Source organism: Hipposideros armiger, unplaced genomic scaffold, assembly GCF_001890085.2.
Source record: "Hipposideros armiger isolate ML-2016 unplaced genomic scaffold, ASM189008v1 scaffold_978, whole genome shotgun sequence".
Classification (NCBI taxonomy): Eukaryota; Metazoa; Chordata; class Mammalia; order Chiroptera; family Hipposideridae; genus Hipposideros; species Hipposideros armiger.
The window spans coordinates 91,412-114,535 of NW_017732328.1; the positions used below are offsets into that span (position 1 = coordinate 91,412).

General features: G+C 36.4%; 1 protein-coding gene across 2 annotated transcripts in view; it reads left to right on the forward strand.

Moving 5' to 3' along the window:
• The first annotated feature begins 8,624 nt into the window (after positions 1–8,624).
• Positions 8,625–23,124, forward strand: part of LUZP2 (leucine zipper protein 2) — a 294,610-nt gene continuing 280,110 nt past the window's right edge. The window contains exon 1 of one of the 2 annotated variants that reach the window (XM_019631038.1): positions 8,625–8,643. Coding sequence is in view for 1 of the 2 variants with exons in the window: in XM_019631037.1 (XP_019486582.1) it covers positions 9,020–9,064 (45 nt within the window). In the remaining variant the exon portion in view is untranslated. Of the gene's footprint in view, positions 8,644–8,984; positions 9,065–23,124 lie in introns of those variants that run through there. The other variant, XM_019631037.1, reaches the window with a different exon arrangement.

Genomic DNA, 23,124 nt, shown 5'->3' on the forward strand with positions numbered 1-23,124 from the left:
CATCTTAGCTGTGGAGGGCAGTGTCACTGGCCCTCATATGTGGGATCCGAACCAGGGCCCTCTGGCGTCCCAAGCCAGCTCTTAACCATCGTGCCACTCAGCTCGCCCTTAATTGTTTTTATCTCAAAATAATTGCATGCCAGAGTGAGACATCTTGGGGAGACTTGTTCTGAACCCCCACAGTTACTAGATATTAGATGTTGTTGATAAAAGAAACACCCAAACCTGTAGAGAATGTTTATAAGAGTTTATTTGATCAAAACTGAGAACATGCCCAGAAGCAATATCTCAAGTGCTCTGGAGAATGAGTTTTTGGTTTGTTTTTTTTCCCCTATATAATTGGAATTAAGGAGGGAATTTGAGGAAGATTACATGAAGGTGGGACAAAGTAAGGGGGAGGACAATGTCTATGACTGTATTACAGGATAATTAACAAGACTATGTGCTGCCTTGCGGGTGGTTATACCTCTGAGGGGTCTAGAAAAGATTACTTCTGTCAGTTCAAAGGTGTGTTAGCCTAGAGCACAAGAGCAATGGACAGGGCTGCTGAAGGCAAAGATAAACCTTTAATAGACCTGGGGGTGACTCCCTACCATGACCTGCCTCGTTAGGAATTTATGATCATGTCAGTCTGTGAGGTTACTTTTGATAGCTAGACTTGTCAGATTTATTACAAAGCCCCTTTTTTGTTTGCAGTGTACACACTTATAACTCAGTCTTGCAGTAAACCAGTCTCCTATTTGGCCTCTGTTAGTCACCATAGTATATTTAATCATAGCATAAAGTTATCCTTGTTACTTCAAAAATCATTACCAAAAAGAGAGTGGAATAATGATTCTACCAATTTGACTATTCATTTTTGTGAATGAAAAGAATGACATCGTATGTAATTTGTTTAGAAGCACTGCAAAAGCTACTGTGAACTCTTGCTCTTGCATAACATAACACAAAATGCCTTTGTTTCAAAAGTGATTTTCATATGTAATATAAAATATATTAAACATCAGATCAGAAAATGTTGTGAGTTTGCCTTTACAAACCATAACATATAAATAAATTTCAATCTGCATTAAACTGTATCTTGTCACCAAATTAGATAGTCAAGTATGTCATATTTAATATATTATAGTTTACAAAGTATGCTTTTTTCCCATAGGATATCAATTTAAATTAAACTAATGCTAATTTGCTTAAAGATGTCAGAATATAGGCATTTTCTAACTCAATATCTTCTATAAAGCAATTGAAAGGAATCTAAAGAGTAAAACAGAAAATTTATCTTTAGTGAAACTGGGTGAGAAGAGAGACTCTCAGACACAGAAATTTGGAAAAAAAAAAACAAGAAAGGGTACTAGGGAGGACATTGGGAGCACAAAGAAAGCATTAACTAAAAGTGGATCTCAACGCTCTGAGGGGCCGCTCAGCAACACTTGACTAGAATTGTAAGGCCTGGGGTGCAGACAGGTTTTGCAAACCTGTCCAAACACTTGGAGACTCTGCAGAATAATAGAAAAAGCAGGGCTGGGGAGAAAAGAAAAAAACAAAACTAAACTAAACTGCAGAGACATGCTGTCCTTAATAGCAACACGTCGCCAGTGTGGCAGGGTGGAGAAATGGAAGAAACACAGTGGGTGGCCATCTACTCTGGAGCTTGTAATTACTGTCAACTGGAAAGAAATGCATTGACTCGAAACTACTTCCAGAAGAAATAAATAATCTGGGACAAGTGAGATTTCTCTAGAACCAGGAAGATTTTCTTATTTGTCCCATGGGACTGCAGACTACAAGAGAACACTTAGCATTATACACCTAATTGTTGATGGGATGTTGTTCTGAGAAAGCATCAGCAGCATCGCAAATTGAAGATGCCTTCAACCGCAGCTTCCTCCTCAGTTCTGTGTCAATAACTTTTCATGAAATATCTGGACTGGTAAGAACATCCTCTGTTCAGAAATAATAAGTAATAATTGAAAAGAACCAACATGGAGCTCTGGCACAAATAGTACATTTTACTTGTAGTATAAGGGTTAAGGGTGTGGAGTCTGAGCCTACACTGCTTGGGCTCAAATCCTAGATCAATGTCGTATTAATTGAGTGACTTCTTTGCTCTTCAGTTTTCACATCAATAAAATGAGGGTAGATAGTAACTCGTATCATTGTGGGGGTAGAAGATGTGTTAAACATGTTGAGTAGTTGAAATAACTTCAGTAGATTCACATACATAAAAACATATTATTTTCTCTTCATCTACCCACAATTCTAAGTTCTGCCCACAATCATCACTTGCCTGGACTATTTTAAAAGTCTTTTAAATGGTCTCTACTCTTTCTATTCCTCACCCTTCAGACTATTTTTCAGAGATCAGCACACACCCACACCCACACACCCAGACACACACACACACACTCATACACACACACACACACACACACACACTCACACTCACACACTCACACACACACAACCAAAGATATAACAAAAGTTAGAAAATAAAACACGCTTTAGAAACAAAATATATTACACGAAGCAATATGAAAGAACTAAGGCTCAACATATTTGTAATTTCATTAGATGAAAATGGAATAGTTACCAGAGGGTAAAGGGGGAAAGGGGACATTAGAAGAGGGTAAAGGGGGTCAAATATATAAGGAGAACTGACTCTGAGTAGTGAGCACACAATGTGACTTATAGATGATGTATTACAGAATTGTATACTTGAAACCTATGTGATTTTACTAACCATTTTCACCCCAATAAACTTAATAAAAAAAAGAGAAAGTAAATGGGATAAGCCAATTTTTCTATTATAAAAAAGATATTTTCAGATTGGATTTTAAAAACTAATAATTAAAGAATATATATATATATATATATATATATATACATACATATACATATATATGAAACACACACTTTTTTTGAGTCAATAAGTTAGAAAATTAATATTGTTGATTAATGTCTAAAAAATCAACACCTTATTACTATCATACAGTGTTGTGTCTCAGAAGCATAAAAGTCTATAAAACAAAAACTGTGGAGAATGAATGGACAGTTATAAAATGAAAGAATTACAAAACCATTTTATTTAATTAGCCAATGGCATAACAAAATTGTATGTATGAAAACAGTACTGTTAGAAACATAGCTCTAATATGTAGTGTATTAACTTATATAACTTGGAATCACATAACTATTTTCCTTAAAATTGCCAATAAATTATGTATAAAATTGATTATATGCTTAGCTACAAAGCAAACAGAAATTCCCCAAGATTTGAATCGTACAGATAAAATTTCTATTTATAATAAAATATTATCAATTAATAACAAAATAGTTTTAAAATATCAAAATAAAAAAATCCAAATTCTAGGGTATTTTAAAGCAAATCTCTAGTGGATCCTTGGGAAAAAGCTGTTTGACAAAACCATCCAAGATAAAATTGCAAACTAACATAAATAAAAATGAAAATTCCAAGAGTACAGAATTTCATATATGCCTACAACAGGGCTTAGATGACAATTCATAGCCTTAAAAAAATAATAAGGGCCGGCCGGGTGGCTCAGTTGGTTAAGAGCTTGCTCAAGAGTGCGAGCTCTGAGCCACAGTGGTTCAATTCCTGGCCCAAGCTGAGCTGCCGCTGAGCTGCCGCTGAGCTACCAACACATGGCAGGATGGCTCAGCTAAAAAAGAAAAAAAAAAAATTAAAAGAGATAAAAAAGAAGCAAATTAAACATTTTGTTCAAAAATTAGGTCAACAAAAATAATGCAAACAGAATTTATTAATAAAAACAAGTTAATAAGTTATAAAATTAGAAACATAAATATTAAAGAAATATAAGATCTGGTTATTTCAAAAAATATATAGTTACTAGATATAACTCTAAAATAATAAGGGAAAAAAATTTCAATACAAAAGTAAGGAATGAAAATTTGCATATAATCACATATACCTAATTAAATTAATATTTACAAGTTAAAAATAATTCTTTAATTGTACAAAAAAAATGATTTTTCCAGAAATAAAAATTTGAAAGTCAACAGAAGATTTTAAAAATCTAACCAGACCAATTACCAGGGGGAAAAGGGGGACTTTTAAAAACCTTGGTCACAGAGCTACCCCTTATATGTGGTTTCGGTTTCTGGGGTTTCAGTCACCTGAGGTCTGGTGGAAAATTCCAGAAATAAACAATTTTTAAGTTCTAAATTGCTCTCCTTTTGGAGTAGAGTGATGAAATCTCTCGTCCCCCTCTGTCCCTCCCAGAACATGAATCATGTCTTTGTCCAGTGTACCCACTGGGCATTCACTACCCCTTATTCACTTCATATCAGTGTCAGTTATCAGACTGGCTATCAGAGAGAGAGACAAGCACCACATTCACATAACTTTTATTACAGCATATCATTGTAATTGTTCTGTTTTATCAGTTTTGTTGTTAATCTCTGACTGTGTTTAATTTATAAGTGAAACTCTATCCTAGGCATGTGTGTATAGGAAAAACCATAGTATACATAGGGTTTGGAACTATTCAAGGTTTCAGGCATCCCCTGGGGGTCTTGACAGGTATCCCCTGCAGATAAGGAGGACTACTACTCTATCTAAAAAGCACTAGATGCTTACTTTCTGTGCACTGCTTTTTAATCTTTTTGACATTTCTTCACAATGACCAACTTTCCCTCTATAGCAATGACTTAATTTTCTTTTTTTATTAAAGTTTATTGGGGTTGACAATTGTTAGCAAAGTTACATAGATTTCAGGTGTACAATTCTGTAATATATCATCTGTATATCACATTGTGTTTTCACCACCCAGAGTCAGTTCTCTTTCCATCACCATATATTTGATCTCCTTAACCCTTATCTACCACCCTCCTCCCCGATTAACCTCTGGTAGCCACTAAACTATTGAATGACCTAATTTTCAACCGTGTCATTAGTTGCTAATTCGAGTTTGTTGTCTAAAATGGAATAATTTTCTTTCTGTTTTCTTAATTCTGCAAACTACACTTTCATTTTTCTTTGTTTTTCTATCTTCCTATCTATGTGATCTCTCATATTGAGTAGAATTTTCTTTTTAACTAGTATGCAACATTTTATAATAAATTGTAATCTTTTCATTGAGATATATATTTTCCTATCTGCAGTTTTTCAACTGTCTTATGCATATAGGATATGTTTCCTTTATTTTGTTTTCTCTTATGTTTTGTTTGCCATTTACTAGTCTGCTTTTTATTTCTTCATTTTTGTGGTTTTTGTTTGGTTTACTATATATAGGTAGTCTGCATAGATGACCTCCACCGCGGTGTGTGTAAATTCCTAATCACTACACTTCCATTTTACCTGAAACCTCTCTGCCTTCCTCTCTCCATTACCATCTCTGTGTCCTTTCTTTTGCACCTTAATGCAACCAGGGAGAAGAATAATTCACTTGGCACTCTGTGAATCCTTTATTTAAGGGAATACTTCAGCTTCTTCCTAAGACATTATGTTACATGTCTTATTAACAAGTTATCCATTGTTTCGCTAACTGGTGTGTATTGCTGTTGGGCTCCAATCCTCACAGACATTGAAGGTCCAGCATTGGTGTGCTGTCCCCTTTGATGATTGCATTTTGGAGGGATGAATCCCAGGCCCTTGAGGAAGACTTTTCTAAATCATAGAATACACATATTTATACCTCAAAGAGGCTGAGAAATAATTTACAATGGGGAATTTTCTAAAGTAAATGCTCTAAGAGTAGGGAGATCAGGGGACTAGAGTCAGTAAAAATTATGTACAAAGTTTAAATAAACTGAGGGAAATGTTAAGGCCATCTTGGTCAATAATGAGATGTCAACAAATAAATGCATGATATTATGCAGTACAAGAAATAGGGAGATGGGTGGCTGGTTGGGTAAAATATATAGGTTCTTATATTTATATAAGAACTCCTCCCATTAGATGGAGATAATGTTCAGAGACTTAATTGGATTAATTTAACATATCTGATGATTTAGTTTAAACACTGAGATTGTGTGAAATATATCTGAAAAAAGAGTTTAGATGACGTATGTCTGTCCGTAAAAATGGCATATATCTAAAAGATAAAATATTTATATTCATTTAGGTAAATGTTTACACTTCAACTTAGTTGTGGGAATTATAGTGCCATTTATATCAGTGATGTAAAAGCAATGTTAGAAAATTGTAGGTGTGACACATCTTATTAAAGGTATTATTGAAATATGCTGAAACAATTAAGGGATGATGTGTAAATAAACTTTAGTAGTTACGAAGATGCCACTAATGAAATGTTACATAATAGCCTAAAAATAGTGAATTTTAGGTTTTTAAATTGCTGATTTTTCTAAATTCATTTTTCATGAAATGCCATACAATTTACAAAATGTCCGTTTTACATTGAAGTGTATTGTCTGTGCTGAGAAAAGATGGTAGTACAAGTTTTTCTAAGGAAACCAAAACAAAAAAAAAATCACTTTTTTTCTGATAAAGAAAATCCATTACTTAGGTGGTTTTCTAATATAACATGATTTCCCAACTTGCAGGAGATGCTGATAGTTTTGACAATCTAAATGAGCTCAATTTGAAGATCCATACTTGCAGAGTTACTCCCTTACTTAGTACACAACTTATTAAGGAAATCGAAGGAACATATGGTCTCAACAGGCAATTTTCCTGTTATAATTTTGGTGAATTTATGAAAAAATAAGCAATGCAGTTTCTGTGATTTTTTAAATGTCGTGTTGGACATGTCAAAATGTTTCAAATTAGTTTAAAAAGCTATGCTCCTTCTGGAAAAAAAGAAAAATCTAAATTGGTTGAAGAACATTCATCATCTCCCTTAAAATGGGATTTTTACTAATTAGAGTAGGGGATATATAGGTGTTCAGCACTGACACATACAAATACGTATTTTTAGTTTTTAAAACTTACAGATCAGTCTAATTGAAGGCCATCAGTCACAGTGATTTATCTTTGAAAATCAGAGTTTTCTGGACATTGAATATACAGATTAGAGAAATAAATGTGTATAAGATTGCAATTATTATCCAGATAACCAATTTCAAAATATTGTTGAAATCAAACCGTCCTCAAATAAATTATGCATAGCTTTATAAACAGGTAAAAGTTAATATTTTACGATGTATGATTTTTAGTTAACAACATATGTATCTTGTATAATTCTAGTCAGATTGTTTTTTCTCATTCTCTAGTCCATCCTAGGATCTCCTTATTTTTCTTTTAAGCTGTATACATTAATGTTAACTCTGAACAGTAAAGTCTGGGTTTTGACAAATTTGTCATTGTATGTCCACGCTTATAGTATCATTATCATACAGAATAGTTTTATTGCCCTAAAAAAAAAAATCCCCTGTGCTTCACCTATTCAAATCTTTCTGCAATCCACTGAAACTTTCCACATCATTTGAATATATGGTTCCACATCTAGAAACAGTTTGGAAAACACTTTTGTGGAAAGTGGGGAGTCATTAAATAATTTTATATGAGAGGATAATGTGCTCATATTTGAAATTAAATACCTCACTTGCACAGTGGGGAGATAGAGAGAGTTCTGAACGGCTAAAGTCTAGACAAAATGTGATGACAGCCTAAATTATTAGAATTGAAAATACAGATTGAAAAGAGATTGAAGATGTGGAAGAATTCAGAAATACTTTAAAACTAAAACCAGGATGATTTGATGGCTGACTAGCACGGGAAAAAGAAAAAAGAAGTGCTTCAAACGTACAAGAATTATAGGTACAACCAGAACTAGGGACCTGTTATTTCCACTCTACCACAAAACAACGGTGCTTGCCCCATTTAACCACTGCTAGGGAAGTGTGAATTTTCTTGCAATTGCATCGTGCAGATTTTGGTTCTCCCTTAAAACTCCCTACCTCATACCAACTCCATGGGACCCAGTGACCTTGAGAGTCAGTGAATAATTAATAACAAGGTTGCGTCAAATGATCTTGAACAACTCCTGGGTACTGGCTTTATAAAAGGCCAGTGGGAGCCGGCTGATTAGTCGTGTTATCCTCAATTCACATTCAGCACACGCATTTGACCTTTAGTCACTCATTTTTGGAAGAGACATATTTAAGATGGGGCATTCTGTGTAAGTGTGTTGCAGCTTCTTGTTGAATGCTTCTAGTGATAGGAAGCTCTGTGTTCCGCATGGTTGTACATTTCACTCTGGGATAATTGTAACTAAGAGAGACACTTACTACTGTAATGCACACTGTAATCGTCCTCCATTTATACAACTGGTACCAGGTCAGCCTAAACTCCAGGGCTATGTAGAACACGTTATATTTCCTCTTCCACATGACACTATTTCCCAATATTTATGCAGTTTTCTTATTCACCTCCATGACTCATAATCACTTCAGTAGATTCAGTGACTCACATCACAGCACTGAGGATTATGGGAGAAATAAGTCCACCCCCTGCTGCTTCCCTTTGAAAGTGTGCAAAACCCTAGGCTTCTGTACTTTCCAACCAACACTCCCATTATCTTATTTGGATGGAAGGAATTTTTGGCTCTTTATTGTTTCTATAATGTCAGCTGCTGGCAGCTGAGCCTGCTGACACACTACCAAGTGCAACTTTCAGATAAGAGCTGTAAGAACAGGGAGAAGGTGAGTCCTTCACAGCCTGCTTTTCCTGGGAACGTCAGTACCGCCCACTCAGATGCTGTTTACAATTGTGCAATGAAGGGTAAATCCTCATCTGCTATTTGCCTCCTGTTCATGTCGCATCAAGTAGAATGCTACACATGCTCTCTCCTTTTCCAATTCCCGCCCCCCCGTTTTGTTTTTTTTTTGTTGTTGTTGTTGTTGCTCAGCTACCCAAACCATATGGATGAAGCTAGAATGGATGGCTAAAACGATAAGCTGATTTGCAGTGGATTATTTGTTTTATGCTCATTGTTTACCCTACATACAGATTGCAAAGCAAATGAGAGAGCCATCAAGTGGAGAACGAACAGGTATAGAAACTAGAACATCAACATTGATGCCAGTGTGCAAATCAGCCAGGTCAACAAGTGCTAGATCACAGGTAACTCAATCAGGAAGGGAGGCAGGTGGATTTCTTGACTTTGTCAGCTCATAAATTTCTTGACCATTCTTTTTTATTAGTTTGGTTTGGGTCCCTCATTTTACTTATGTTTTGTCACTCAGTGAAATCTTGCTAGAACCAAGTACAAATAAAACCACAGAAGTTAAATCTGCCCTCATGGGTGAAACATTTAAGATAGAGAGCCTTTGGGAAAATGCAGCATACCCTTATTTTTGTCGGGCTGAAAGTTCAAGGGTAGTAACTACTTTATGGAAATCACTTCCTACAACCCTGATTATAATATCCATCTTGTGATCTTTCCTTGATTGTCTTTTTATTTGTCTAACTCTAAGTTAAATGTTTTCTTCTAAATTGCAATTCTGTTTTATGTATAATATCAGTTATAGGTAGCCTGCTGGTGTTGTATCCAATGATGATGTATGTTCTCAGCTTACTGTCAGACTGTCTCTTTCTGCCCACTGGACATTTGAGAGAAAGAAAATGTGTTTTCAAAGACAGAGCCACAGACAATGATAAGTCAAATATTCAACAAACTCAAACTTTGTTTTCATTGGTGAAAAAAAATCTTTTCTTGAATATATTGCCACCTAATAATCTCATTTATATAAAGGCCCAATTCCTTTCAAATTAGTTTTTGCATAATGGTAAGGTGTTGACCTGCAAGACTGTAGCCACTCATGTTCCTTTAAAATGTAGATTGTCAGGGTTTTCTTGGGTACACAGGAATTCTGCCATAGCAACAGGGGACCCTTTAACTCAAGAAGAGCACTTGCCAGCTGCTGTTCTTGTGTTCAAACGTTTCCACAATCCCAGGTTCCAAAGAAAAGGAAGTCTACTGTGTCCAATATATCTAATTAGCAGAATACCTGCTAGCTTGGTCTATTAACAATGTCAGTATTTTTTTCCTTAAAATAGCTTTCAAAAAAATTAAAACATATATATTATTTGGCTGTTTTCAATTTCTGTTATGCTAATATTTGGTACTTTGTCATAGTTATTTCTTGAGAGTATTAAGTAATAATTATGTAGACAACTATGGAAAGTAAGAAAGAATACTTAACTTGAATATATAAATATTGTGCTTGAGTGCGTGCATGCATGTGTGTCCTTAGAGTCATTCTGTTTTCCTTTTTCCATAAAAAATAAAGCTTACATAAAATCCTATTGACTTGGTCCATTAAACCTTGGGCAATCAAATGGCTAATTCATTTAAGGAGGCACAGGCTGTACTGAACAGTGATTAGAGGCAGGCTCCCCGCAGGAAGACAAATCTGGGTTTAACCCTAACCCTGTCATTTATGAATTGTATGACTTTGGGCTGGTTACACTTCTGAACCTCCAGTTCTTTATCTGTAAAATGTGAATTATAACAGCACCAGCCTCATAGTGTTGTTGAGGTCATGTTATTGATCCTGTTTCAAGGAATTAGCCTGGTTTCCATGAGAGCTCAATGAATGTTGCTTTCAGTGTTTATGTCCATTGAGCTCAGAGGAATTAGGCTGAGCCCAAGCACTGTGTGCATTTAAAAATGAGAAACCAGAACTGGATATTTGATACTTTATTTTCAAAAAGAAAATAAAAAACAGGGAAGTCAAATACTTATAACAATTCATTATATTATTGTTTTAAATTTTTATCTGATGGAAATCCCAACCAACAAGGTCTTAATATATTGGGTTTAATTTCCTCATCTAAACTGGAAGTCAGGAGGGGTATTATTACTGGCATGGGTTCAGCTGATCAGTGATATCATCAGGGTTTTCTATTTTCTTGTTGCACCATATTAGGGTTTGGACCCCTGCTCTTCTGTTTCGTAATCTCATGGTTGCAAGATGACTGCTTCTGTTAAAATTCCCACGTCTGTGTTCAAGGAAGGACAAGTGTTTGAATGCATAGGGTGCGGATCACTTCTGTTCCTCCTTCATCAGGCAACAAGGTGATTTTCCACAGCCCTTCAAAAGACTTTTGCTGATGTCTCCTTGACAACATGTCTGTGTTGAATGGTTTCTCCAAGGTGTACAGTAGCTGGGAAAGCAAGTATTCATGTGGAATTATGCTCCCAAAATGTTGTCCTGGTTGTGTTAGCAGGAAAGGATCGGTGGCGTGAGCATCGCGTGAACCACTTTAGTGGATGCCAAATTAGCCATCATGGGAAACAACGGTTATTTTGTTGGACTTCCATATGCTCATTTTGTAGTTCAGTGCTTATTTTAAATTGAATTCCATATAGGGAAGAGGGACCCTTAGCTTTTCATTACATGGGGCCTTTTAAGTTTTAATTCAGCTCTGTTAGAAGGGGTTATTTATTCCACAGTTGGGATTTTTATGAGTTCTGTGTGTGCGTGCATGCACGCGTGTGTACTTGTCTTTTGCCTGAAAAAAATAAATAGGCAGGCGAAATGCCATTTGAGGACTTGTTCCTCCATCTCCTTTCATTCCACCCCTCCCCATGGTCATTGTGTCTTTCTGTTTCTCGAATATGCGAAGTTCATCCTCGTTCAATGGCACATGCAGTTGTTTCTTCAGGCTGAGAACCTTTCCTCCACCCCCTCCATTATTTAATTAATTTAGCACCTGCTTAATTTAAACATCTTACTTTATTTTTCTTCCTTTAATCACTAAGGTTTTCTTTATTATTATTATTGCTAACTTCAATGAATCAAATTGATGGAGAAATAAAATTATGAATATCAGAGTGTAGCCAGTAATTAAGTGAACAAAAGAAGAAACTTAAAATTCCTGCAAAATGAAAACTCGTGGAAAATGCATAGCATTGTTTTTTCCAAAGAATAGTGCTTGGACAATATGTAACAATTCCAGCGAAGTTCTGAAAATAATTTCCTGTCATGAAAAGATTGTTTTCAGCTTGATGAAGTAAAGTAAAATGTAATTATACACTAAACATTTTACTAATTGCAAATCAGTCATGCAGAAACAAAAATGAACACCACTTTGAGTTATATGGCTTATGATATTATCTAAGTTTCTCAACTTAAATTAGTGATCTTTTTTGTTTTATCTCAAAAATGATAGCTCTCATTGAATCGTCTCTCATTGTTTATGATATAGTTGTTGTTGTCTTACTTTTGTAATTTATTTAAATGCTTCAATTATTTTATCCTTCTTTTTATTTTGGCAAAAATATAGTTTAAAATTGTATTTGTTTTGCTATCACCTTTCCCTCCTTGAGTACCCTGCTATTCAAGAGCTGTACAGTTCTCCCAACCCCCACCACCAATCATCATAATGAGTCAAGGTGCCTGGAGGAAACTAATGATTTTATTAAACCATCTGTCTTCATTTCCATCATTGTTCACTGAAGTCTTACATTTTGAACCTCTTTTTTCCACCTACTATTACAGTACATTTTTTTTTTCCTCCAAGAATTTAGTCTTGGCTCTGCCAGCCTCATTCTGAACAAGGACCTTGGCTTCACTTACCTTCTGTAGTGTGGTTTTTAATTCTGTAAACTAACTCTGATGGAAGAGCCAGATTTATAGTCACCACAGACACAAAAATATTTTGCTGTTTAAAAGTGTATAGTATCTTTAATTCAATTTTCCCAGAGCTGGCCTTACCTTACCTTTACAAGACTAGACACTTCTCCTCTTTTAAAATTTCTGTTGACTGCACATATATTCATGTTTATGTATGCAACCTGGTAGTTGAAACCATTTCATTTCTTTTACTCACCATGTTGAAAATTGTTCCTCATTGTTAACATTATTCTTCAATATTACCCACTGATGGCTAATCCAATTATCACCACCAAACACATAGTTTTTTGCTCCTTCATTTTAGATAAAAAAATAATATTTCTCCTCTCTCTCTCTCTCTCTCTCTCTCTCTCTCTCTCTCTCTCTCTCTCACACACACACACACACACACACACACACACACACAGACTTTCTTTTGTCTTTTCTAATATATACTACACATTTAGGGGATTACAGTAAAACCTTGGATTGTGAGTAATGTGGTTTGTGAGTGTTCCGCAAGACAAGCCAACATTTCTAATACATTTTAACTTGGTAAACAAGCGATGTCTTGCAATATGAGTAGTTTGTTTCTGGAACAAATTATGCTCGCAAACTAAGGAATGACTGTAGTTGTAAAAAAATAAAAGAAGATCAGCTGATCTGGCATTTGCAACCAGCGCTCTTATTCCCTACTACCCATCCAAAAATTTACATGAACAGTCTTTAACATCCTATGAAACTAATACATGAGCTAGTTAACACATAAATTCTGATTTATATGGGCATATATGGTCAACCTAAGATGGGAGTTTCCTTCCAGAAGCTAAAGGAAAGCGGAACTGTAAGCTTCTGGGAGTGAATGCACCGTGGCCAAGGAATCAGACAGAAGAGTGGGCACCCACAGTGGATGCTTTGAATCAGAATTGAATAATGATCTCGGGAATAGCGTAGATACCAGACACTGAAATAACAAGGGTTATATAAATAAATTAAAATGGCTGTCATTAAATTTCCCTACTCTACTAACTCAGGTGATTAAGAAATATCCCATAATTTGTTTGTTTTCATTAATGGACTCCTCCAAATAATTTCCTTCAAGCCAATGAGGAATTCATTCTCAGCCATTCTTGGGGTTTTCTCTTTCCAATAAGGGTTTTCTAGGGCATACACTTCCCATTCTGTCTCTAATCTCCCACAATAAAACCAAGCATAAAGACAATATCTGCTTAGATTAAGAAAGAACAAACTATAGGAATAACATACATATTTTAATAGTCTGACATATCCTTAATTCTTATAAAAATTTTTTTAGCAAAGAAAATGAATTTCCATTCCTTGGGCCTTACCCTCCCCACTAAGAAATAGTGACTTTTGTGGATGGTCAGAAGAAAGCTTTTTAGTATAACCTGTCCCACAAACATAGAAGTGCCTGGCTGGTAGGTGATATTTTTCTAGGGATCCCAAAGAGCTCAGTAGGGGCAATTTGGACCTTGGCTATCTTTCTTACCTACCTTTTTAGAGATGGCTTTCCTTGAAGGGGTAATTTCTATAAGCTCTGGCGCAATCATACCTCATTTGGAGTATCTCCTGGTTTGGATAAGCTTCCTAAATGGTTCTGAAGTGACAACAGTTTGGGATTAATGACACTCATGTAAGTATTACATTTCTAATTTCAAATGGACTTATGTGAAGAACCCTCGATCTGAATCTTTGGTCATATTCTTTTTCATAAAGTTCTTGTCCTGAAGCACTATTGAGAGGTGTTCATGACCTGGACGTCTGATCTCATCAGGTGTTCAGAATCTAGGCCATGTTTTTTTACCTCTAGGCAATTTCCATCTCTGTTCTGTCCTGGCACTGTATCTTCATTAGTAGTTGTGGGGTCAACTCAGTCATAAGGTTTATTTCTGGGAGGTCAGGTAACAGGACTGACTGCAGTTCTGATAAAAGATCATTTCTAGCAGAGGCAAAAAGCCTTCCTCACAGTCTGTTTCAACACATACCTGAAGTCCAGGTTTAGGATAACAGGATTATTAATTTCTTGGTCGCCAGAGCATTGGGCCATTGTGCATCCATCTTCTTCAGAATTGAGCTCACTTAACTTTCAGGATTAACAGAGTTCAACAAATTTTTAAAAATCACCTTATGCCCTTTCTGTGTAGACATCTTCTTGGGGACCAGAGATAAATTAATCTTTGCAGCAAATACTGAGATTGAATTTTGTTGCTTTATTACTTCTGTTATTCATCCCAGACCTGTTCAGGACTATTAAGATTTTCTGGAAAACAATGTCAAATTCTGTCAATTCACAATCCTCCATTACTTTCCACATTATTCTGGTTTCACTTCTACAGCCGCATTTCCATTAGGGTCACGGCTTCTATCGCAAAATAAATTGGTTATGTGGTAACATCTACACATAAAGATATGTGCCGCACACAGATTCTTTGTCAACTCAGTCTTCTCATGAACAGAAGTGTGAGTAAAAAATTTCAGGTGAGCTAAAATATCTATATTTTTATTTAAGTCACCTTAAATTCTACTCTAGAACTATATTATATCATCCAGGGATTTAGTTCCATGAAAAACTGGCCAAGTTCCTATGATTTTTCAAAGCATCTACACACATACGTTCTATAGGTACTTAATAACTTAGTTCCTTCCCCCATTCTTGTTGTCACACACTGAGGACAAAATGCTTTTACCCTTGTCTTTTCTCCTTCCTCTGAATATCTTCCTGTACCCATTATGCTTTACAATTCAAAGTTTAGAAGTCCAGACCTGTTTTGCATCATTTATCTTGTAAATTATACTTCAGTAGCATCACTCAGTTCACACTAAAACTGGACAACTATACTCTGAAAAAATAGGCAATCATTTTCAACCTGGCATCTTTTGATAGATTGTTTCCTTCTGCTTTTTATTTGCAGCATATTAGTTCACTCCTCAAGAGCTCAGTAGCTCATTGAGAGTAGGAATTATATCTTCTGTTCTGCTTTCTGAAGTGCCTAGCACAGGGCTGGACATTTAGCTGGTAAGTACATGTGGACACAAACATACACAAATGCGCACACACACACACACACACACACACACACACAAACACAAAGCAAAATAACACTTTCTAGTTGTTTTACATTTAATGGTCTTTTAGCAAATGCAGGGTTGGAGGGAGAGAGAGAGCAGATAATGTTTGCTGGACACCTGCTTGTGTTACTGGGCCAGATAATTTGCATACACTATGTATTTAAGTCTCCAGGAATCAGGTACAATAAGTTTTATTGTACCCATCCTAGAAGTGGAGAAGCTGAAAACAACTAGTAATAATAATAATTAACTTACTCAAAATCACATAGTCTTTATGATGGTTCCTTTATTGTTTTCAAGACACCCACAATAGGAACATAATATTTAAGATTTTTCAGAATTGCATAAATTGTACTTTGATCCCTATTTCCCTTTCCCAAAGGAATGTGATTCAGTAGTGAATGCAACTGTTAGACAGGGTTGCACCCTCCCCAGAGCCTCCTGATATGGGAAGCACAAGGCTGTGCCCCTCTTACTCGCTGTAGGGTCTCTATATTTGTCAGCCTTCTGCTTCTAGGAATTAATTTCTTTCCTTCATGCTGTGCTTTCAGTAAACTCATTCACACTAAGCTGTCCTGGGGTTGCTTGACACTATTATTAGTCATTTATTTAGGCATGACTTTTTTATTATCATGGTCATCTTTATTTGAAAAAAGAAATCTATATATGGACATTTGTATAACTTATGAAGTGATCATCCCAATAAATCCAGTACCCACCTGACACCATACATAGTTGTTATAATACTGCTGGCTATATTCCCCATGCTATATACTCTGCATCCCCATGACTATTTTGTAACTACCAATTTGTACCTCTTAATCTTCACTCCCTCTTTACCCATCCCTCGAAATCCAGCAACCATCAAAATGCTCTCTATAGCTTCTTTGTGCTTTATTTGTTCATTTATCCTGTCTCTAGATTCCAGGTTTTGTTTTCTATCCATTTAGCCACCCTATATCTTTTGACTGGAAAATTTAATCCATTTAAATTTAAAGCAATTGTTGATAAATATGTAGTTATTGCCATTTTATTTATATTTTTCATCTTTTCTTTTTTCTTCTCCTTTTTCTTAAAGCAGTTCCTTTAACACTCCTTGTAATACAGATTTGGTGGTGATGAACTCCCTTAGCTTTTTCTAGCCTGGGAAGCTCTTTATCTGTCCGTTGATTCTAAATGATAACTTTTTGTGTAATCTTGATTTTTAGGCCCTTGCTTTTCATCACTTTGAATATTCCCTGCCATTCCCTTCTGGCTTGTAAAGTTTCTGTTGAGAAATCAGCTGACCATCTTATGGGAGCTCCCTTGTAGGTAACTAACAGCATTTCTCTTGCTGCTTTTAAGGTTCTCTCTTTGTCTTTAACCTTGGGCATTTTAATTATTATTTATCTTGATATGGGTCTGTTTGGGTTCATCTTGTTTGGGACTCTTTGCACTGTCCGCGTTTTTATGTCTGTTTCCTTCACCAGATTAGGGAAGTTTTCTGTCATTTCTTCAAATGAGTTTTCAATTCCTTGCTCTCTTCTCCTTCTGGTACCCCTATGATGCAAATGTTGGCACGCCTGATGTTGTCCCAGAAACCCCTTAAACTATTATCAACTTTTTGGATTATCATTTTATTTCTGCTGTTCTGATTGGATGTTTTCTGCTACCTTGTCATCTAAATTGCAGAGTCAGTCCTCTGCTTCATCTACTCTACTATTGATTCCCTCTAATATATTCTGTACTTCAGCTATTGTGTGCTTGATTTTTCACAGGTTCTTTTTTGTTTTCTATTTCCATTTTTATGTTTCCTATTTCTTTGTTAAAGTTCTCACTGAGATTATCAAGCATACTTATAACCAGTGTTTTGAATTCTGCATCTAGTAGATTACTTGTCTCCATTTTGTTTAGTTATTTTTCTGAAGCTTTGCTCTGTTCTTTCATTTGGGACTTGTTTCTTTGTCTCCCAATTTTGGCTGCCTCCCTGTATTTGTTTCTATGTATTAGGTAGAATTGCTTTATCTCCCAATCTTAGTAGAGTGGCCTGGCCTTATGTAGTAGGTGTCCTGTTGGGCCCAGTGGTGCAGCCTCCCTGGTCATTTGAGCCAGGTGCTCCACGTGCGTGGGTTGCATGTGCCCTCCTGTTGTAGTTGAGCTTTGGTTAATGTTTATATTGTCTGATTGGGAGGACTGGCCTTGACTATAGTGGAGTTGTGGTGCAGGGGCTGACCGTACAGGGCAGGATTTGCTTCAGCAGGGCTCTGGTACCTGCTCAGCCTTGCAGAGGTGATTGGGTGGTGCTCTGGTGAAGTCTGGAGCTGGCCACCAATATGCTTGTTTTGGGGCCTCTTGGGAGGGGCTTTGTTGCAGGCCAAGGTCCACCACTGCCTATACCCTGCCTGGGACCACTTGGCATGAGCTATACATAAAGTGATCTGCAGATGGTAGCCACTTGCATTGGGCTTGGAGGTGCCTGGGAGAGGGTAAGTTTCAAACTGAGGCTGGGTGCCACTAATGTCAAGCTTGGGATACTTAGCAAGAGATACAGGGCATGCTGAGGCCAGACGCTGCTTGTTTTGGGTTTGTGAACTTTTCAGCATTTTTAGGAATGTCTGCAGCATAAGCCAAGACAGATCATTTATATGGAAAAGCCACAGGAGGTGGCTTGGGTGGGTTTGCAAGTTGGGTGAAGTACGGTCTCAGGGACCCCGCTCAGGACAGGATGAATAGTGTTAGCCAAGTTGATGGAGAGTGAGATATGGTGGCAACCTTTGTCTACATTCTGGGTTGAGGGAAGACTCAAAAAAGGAATAATGCCTTCTGCCAACACTTTTGTGTGGGAGAAAGCTGCCCCTCCACTCCTCACTCTGAGGCCAGATAATTCGCTTCTTCCCCCTATGCCTCTGGCACCTTTCAACCTGCTGCCCCACCACTGGAGCTCAGAACAAGTGAGTACATCAGTGAGTAATTCCATGTGCAGGCTATTTAAGAGTAACACCTGGGATTCCAGCTGTCTTCTGTCTCACTCAGCCACAGTGTCCACTGGTTTTAACAGCCAGAAATTATGGGGACTTCTGTCCCTGGCACTGGAACCTTGGGCTGGGGAATGCTGCTGTGGGTCTGAGACTCCTTGCTCTTCAGGGGGCATCTCTGCTGCTGAGATATCCCTCTTGTTTTTTAACCACCACATATGGATGTGGGACTAGCCCATTCTGCATCTCTATACCTCCTACTCTTTTCAACATGGCTTCTTCTGTATGTCCTTCATTATAGGACTTCAGTTCAGCTAGACTTCAGGTGATTCTCAGTGATGGGTGTTCTGTAGTTTAGTAGTTATTTTGGTGTGGTAGTGAGAGATAAGCACAGCATTTATCTACTCCACTATCTTGACCAGAGCTAGCTATGATGGTTAATTTTAAATGTCAACTAGGTAGTCCATGATACCCAGATGTTTGATCAAACATTTTTCTAGATGTATCTGTGAAGGTATTTTTTTAGATACGCTTAACGCATAAATCAGTAGACTTTGAGTAAAACAGTTTACTCTACATAATGTAAATAAGCCTTATCCAATTAGTTGAAAGCCTTACTAGGAAAAGACTGATCTCCTCAAGCAAGAAGGAATTCTGCTATCAGATTCCCTTTGGACTTGAACTATAACTTGTTCCTGGACTTCCAGCCTGTTGGCCTATCCTATAGATTTTGGACATGTCAAGCTTCATAATAGCATGAGCCAATTCTTTAAAATCTCTCTCTCTTTCAGGTAGATGGTAGATAGATAGATAATTAAGTAGAGAAAGATATGTCTACATATAGATATATAAATACACACGAATCCTATTGATTTTAATACAATATTTTACCTGCAAGAAGTAGATTTAAACAGAAGTGTTTTAAACCACTTTAAAATGTGACTGACATACAAAAAACTGTACATATGTAATGTATACCGCTTAATGACTGAAGATTAGTATATACCAGTGAAACCATCATTGCATCTATACCATAAACATATTCATCAACTCTGAATGTTTCTCTTGCCTTTTCTTTATTATTATTATTATTATTTTATTATTATTATTATTATTTTGTGTGTGATAAGAACACATAAGATCTATTTTCTTAGCAAGTTTTTAAATATACATTACAGTAATTTAACTATAGGCACTATACTAGAAGAGTAGATCTCTAGAACATATTCATCTTGTATAAGTGAAACTTTGTACCCTTTGACTAATATGAAACCAAAGTCCAAGTTCATTACATTATACATTCTGCCACAGAAGTTCCTTTAAAGCATCTAATTAAGTTGGGGAGATATGAATAATTCAAGGAGGAATATGTTAAAATACTTATCAGGTTTAACAATGGGTCCTGGGAGGAGAGGTAATTCAAAATGAGATAATTTAATAGAGGAGCTATCACAGGTGAACTGTGAAGTATATTTAGGGTTAACATATATGTAGAAGGAAGGAAAATAATATTCCATTTATGGGAAGATAGTGAGAAAAGATCAAATATGAAATTTTTTCAATGACATTTAAGAAACTATGCATAGGTCCACAGGGAAACTGAAAGCTAAATGGAAAGAGTGCATTAGTAGGAAATAAAGCTAGAATCACATTCAGTATTCTAGATGAACAGCAATTGAAGCCTAAACTAAGAGATTCATAATGATTCCATAAGGAAGAGTTGATCTTTTATGAACAATGATTCAAATATTAAAGTACCTTCAAATTTATTTCTGTATAATGTTTGTTATGCTTTGAATGATGCTCTATGCATTTTAACACTTTTTATGTCTGCCACACTTCTTGATAGGTGACAAACGATGTGGTGTGAGACACTTATTCGAGGACAAGCCTCTTATTGGTAAAAGAGTAAAAGTGTTAACATTTCAAATAACGTGTTAAATTCTTATTTGCTATAATCGTGATATATATTGTAGAAAATTTAGAATTGTTTCAAAGATTAGAATTAATAAGCTAAGTCAGAAAGGAGATGGTGGTAGGGAACAGATTATGTGAGGCTTTGGAGACAAGTAAGGAGTGTGATTTTTACTCTAAGGTGGCAAGCCCTGAAGCGTTCTGATGAGAGGAGAGACCGCGTTGGCTGCTGTTCTGAGATTAAACTCTAGTTGGGACAAGGGAGGAAGTATGAGGATTAGTTTGGAAGCTGGAGCAATAGACCAGGCAAGAGAAGATGATGGCAGTTTGGCCCATGGTAGCAGCAGTGTATAGGTTATCAGATTCTGGATATATTTTTTTAAAAATAGCTTTCATGATTTTGTTTTGGTCTGATTGAATATTGAGAGTGAGAAGATTAATCAAGGGAAACTGTAAAGTTTGTTTTTGGCTTAAGTAAATAAAAAATTTTGCATTATACTTGGAAAGGGGATATTGAGGAAGAAGCTGACAGATTTGGGGGAGACAGGACTTTCAAGAACTTGTTTGAGAACTTGTAATATTTTAAAAGCCCATTACACATCTAAGTGAATGTGTCAAATACATTCTCTGAACTCAGGGAAGAGGTCCTACATATATGAATTTGGAGTCTTAATTGGGAGTCAGTTAAGGTATGTACAGCCATGATATTAGCTGAGATCATCTAGAGCAGCGGTTCTCAACCTGTGGGTCGTGACCCCTTTGGGGGTCGAACGACCCTTTCACAGGGGTCGCCTAAGACCATCGGAAAACAATAAGATATTTACATTACGATTCATAACAGTAGCAAAATTAGTTATAGAGTAGCAACAAAAATAATTTTATGGTTGGGGGTCACCACCACATGAGGAACTGTTAAGGGGTCACGCAGCATTAGGAAGGTTGAGAACCACTGATTTAGAGAGTGAGAGTAAACAGAGGAAAGAAGTCCACTAATTCATACCTGGGGCATTCCTAGTGTTCTACATCCCTGAGGTTGGATATATGAGAAAGGGATATAGCAGAGGCTGAAAAGTAATGCACATTGAGGCAGGAGGAGAAACAGAAGTGATGGGTCCTGGAAGCCAAGTGAAGAGAGTTTTGAGGAGATGATATGGTATTGTATACGAGGTTGGACAATTAAGTTCATGAACTCATCCCAGAAAAAAAATGCTACATGTCTCGTTGCTGAATATGAGTACTACAAAATGCTCTGTTGAACATGCTTGTAGATGAAATCTTTGTCCTCACTCTTAGTAATTTCCTGGAAGTAAAAGATTGATCATTTTACTTTTATAATAAACAAATATATTCATTTTCCCCCCCTTAATTCTTTGAATGTTGCACAAATTGAAGCTTGAATTGAGAACATGAATTGAGAATTTGGGAGGAAGTTCTTCCCAGAAAAACAAAGATGTACTTTGTGTGTGTGTATGTGTGTGTGTTTGTCCTAATTTTGGGTGGATATTTAGAATGAGTTATCTATAATGAGCATGCAATGAGGCTTAAATAAACAAAAACAAGCTCCTATGCAATTTCATTGTATTCAAGATGAAGACCAGTGTGCTGCAGGAAAATAAAACACTAAGGTGTATAATTTATTTGAATACCAGTTGTTTCATTGTGAAGTGGCAATTAACCATGGAATAGAAAAGATATTTTCATTTTGACCTCTTTGTTGCAATTTCACACTGGTATAATTAAGACCTTGAGCTCCGTTGTGCAAACAGGGACTTTTGTCAGAGGTTAAGACAAAATCAGTCTTTTGTTAAATATATTCATGTGGTTAAAATTATAATTATGCATGATTTCATTACTTCAAGCAGCTCATAAAACTGAAAAGCAATGTGGGAAATGGCTGTCTATGTATGTCCTGACAAAATGATATCAATAGTGCAGCTTTTCTGTTTTATAGTTTTCTGAATGACGAGGTGCAGGGGATATTCTGGGTTATGATCTGGGAAATGAATTGCAGCTGAGGGTTTGCCTGGTGATGTGATACATCCGGGGCTGAGAAATCATAATCTCTTTAGACTGTAGATAATTTAAGAGGACATTATAAAATGTACTAGCATGAAAATTGATAAAATGTTAGGTAAACTATTGTGCTTTTGAGAGCATAGAAACGTGTGCAGAGTGAAGTGGTACATTGCTGAGTTTCCATGTTATGTGGGGAATCTGGCGAGGAATCAAACATGTGGTGTGAAATGCTAGAATGGAGTGTCAATGTGTGAAGTACAATGAGTAACCCAGCTGGGTGCACGGGAGTTTGCTGTATCTAAATGATAGTTTCCCCTGTGACTTTTTAAAAGATTTCTTCTATGTTTTTTACCAATCCCTGGAACAAGTTTAGAAAGTTGAGACTTTCTGAATGTCTCCTAGATGTTGGACAGACACTAAGTGAGCTTATAGTATGATAACTCTTATTTTTCCCCTAACTACTCACCTAGTTAAAGATTATCCAAGTTTTACAAATTAGGACACTGCCACTCTGGAATCTTAAATGATTTGGTCACTGTACTAAATTAATGAGATTTGCGCACAGTTCTGTTGGGCTTCAAATCCTTGT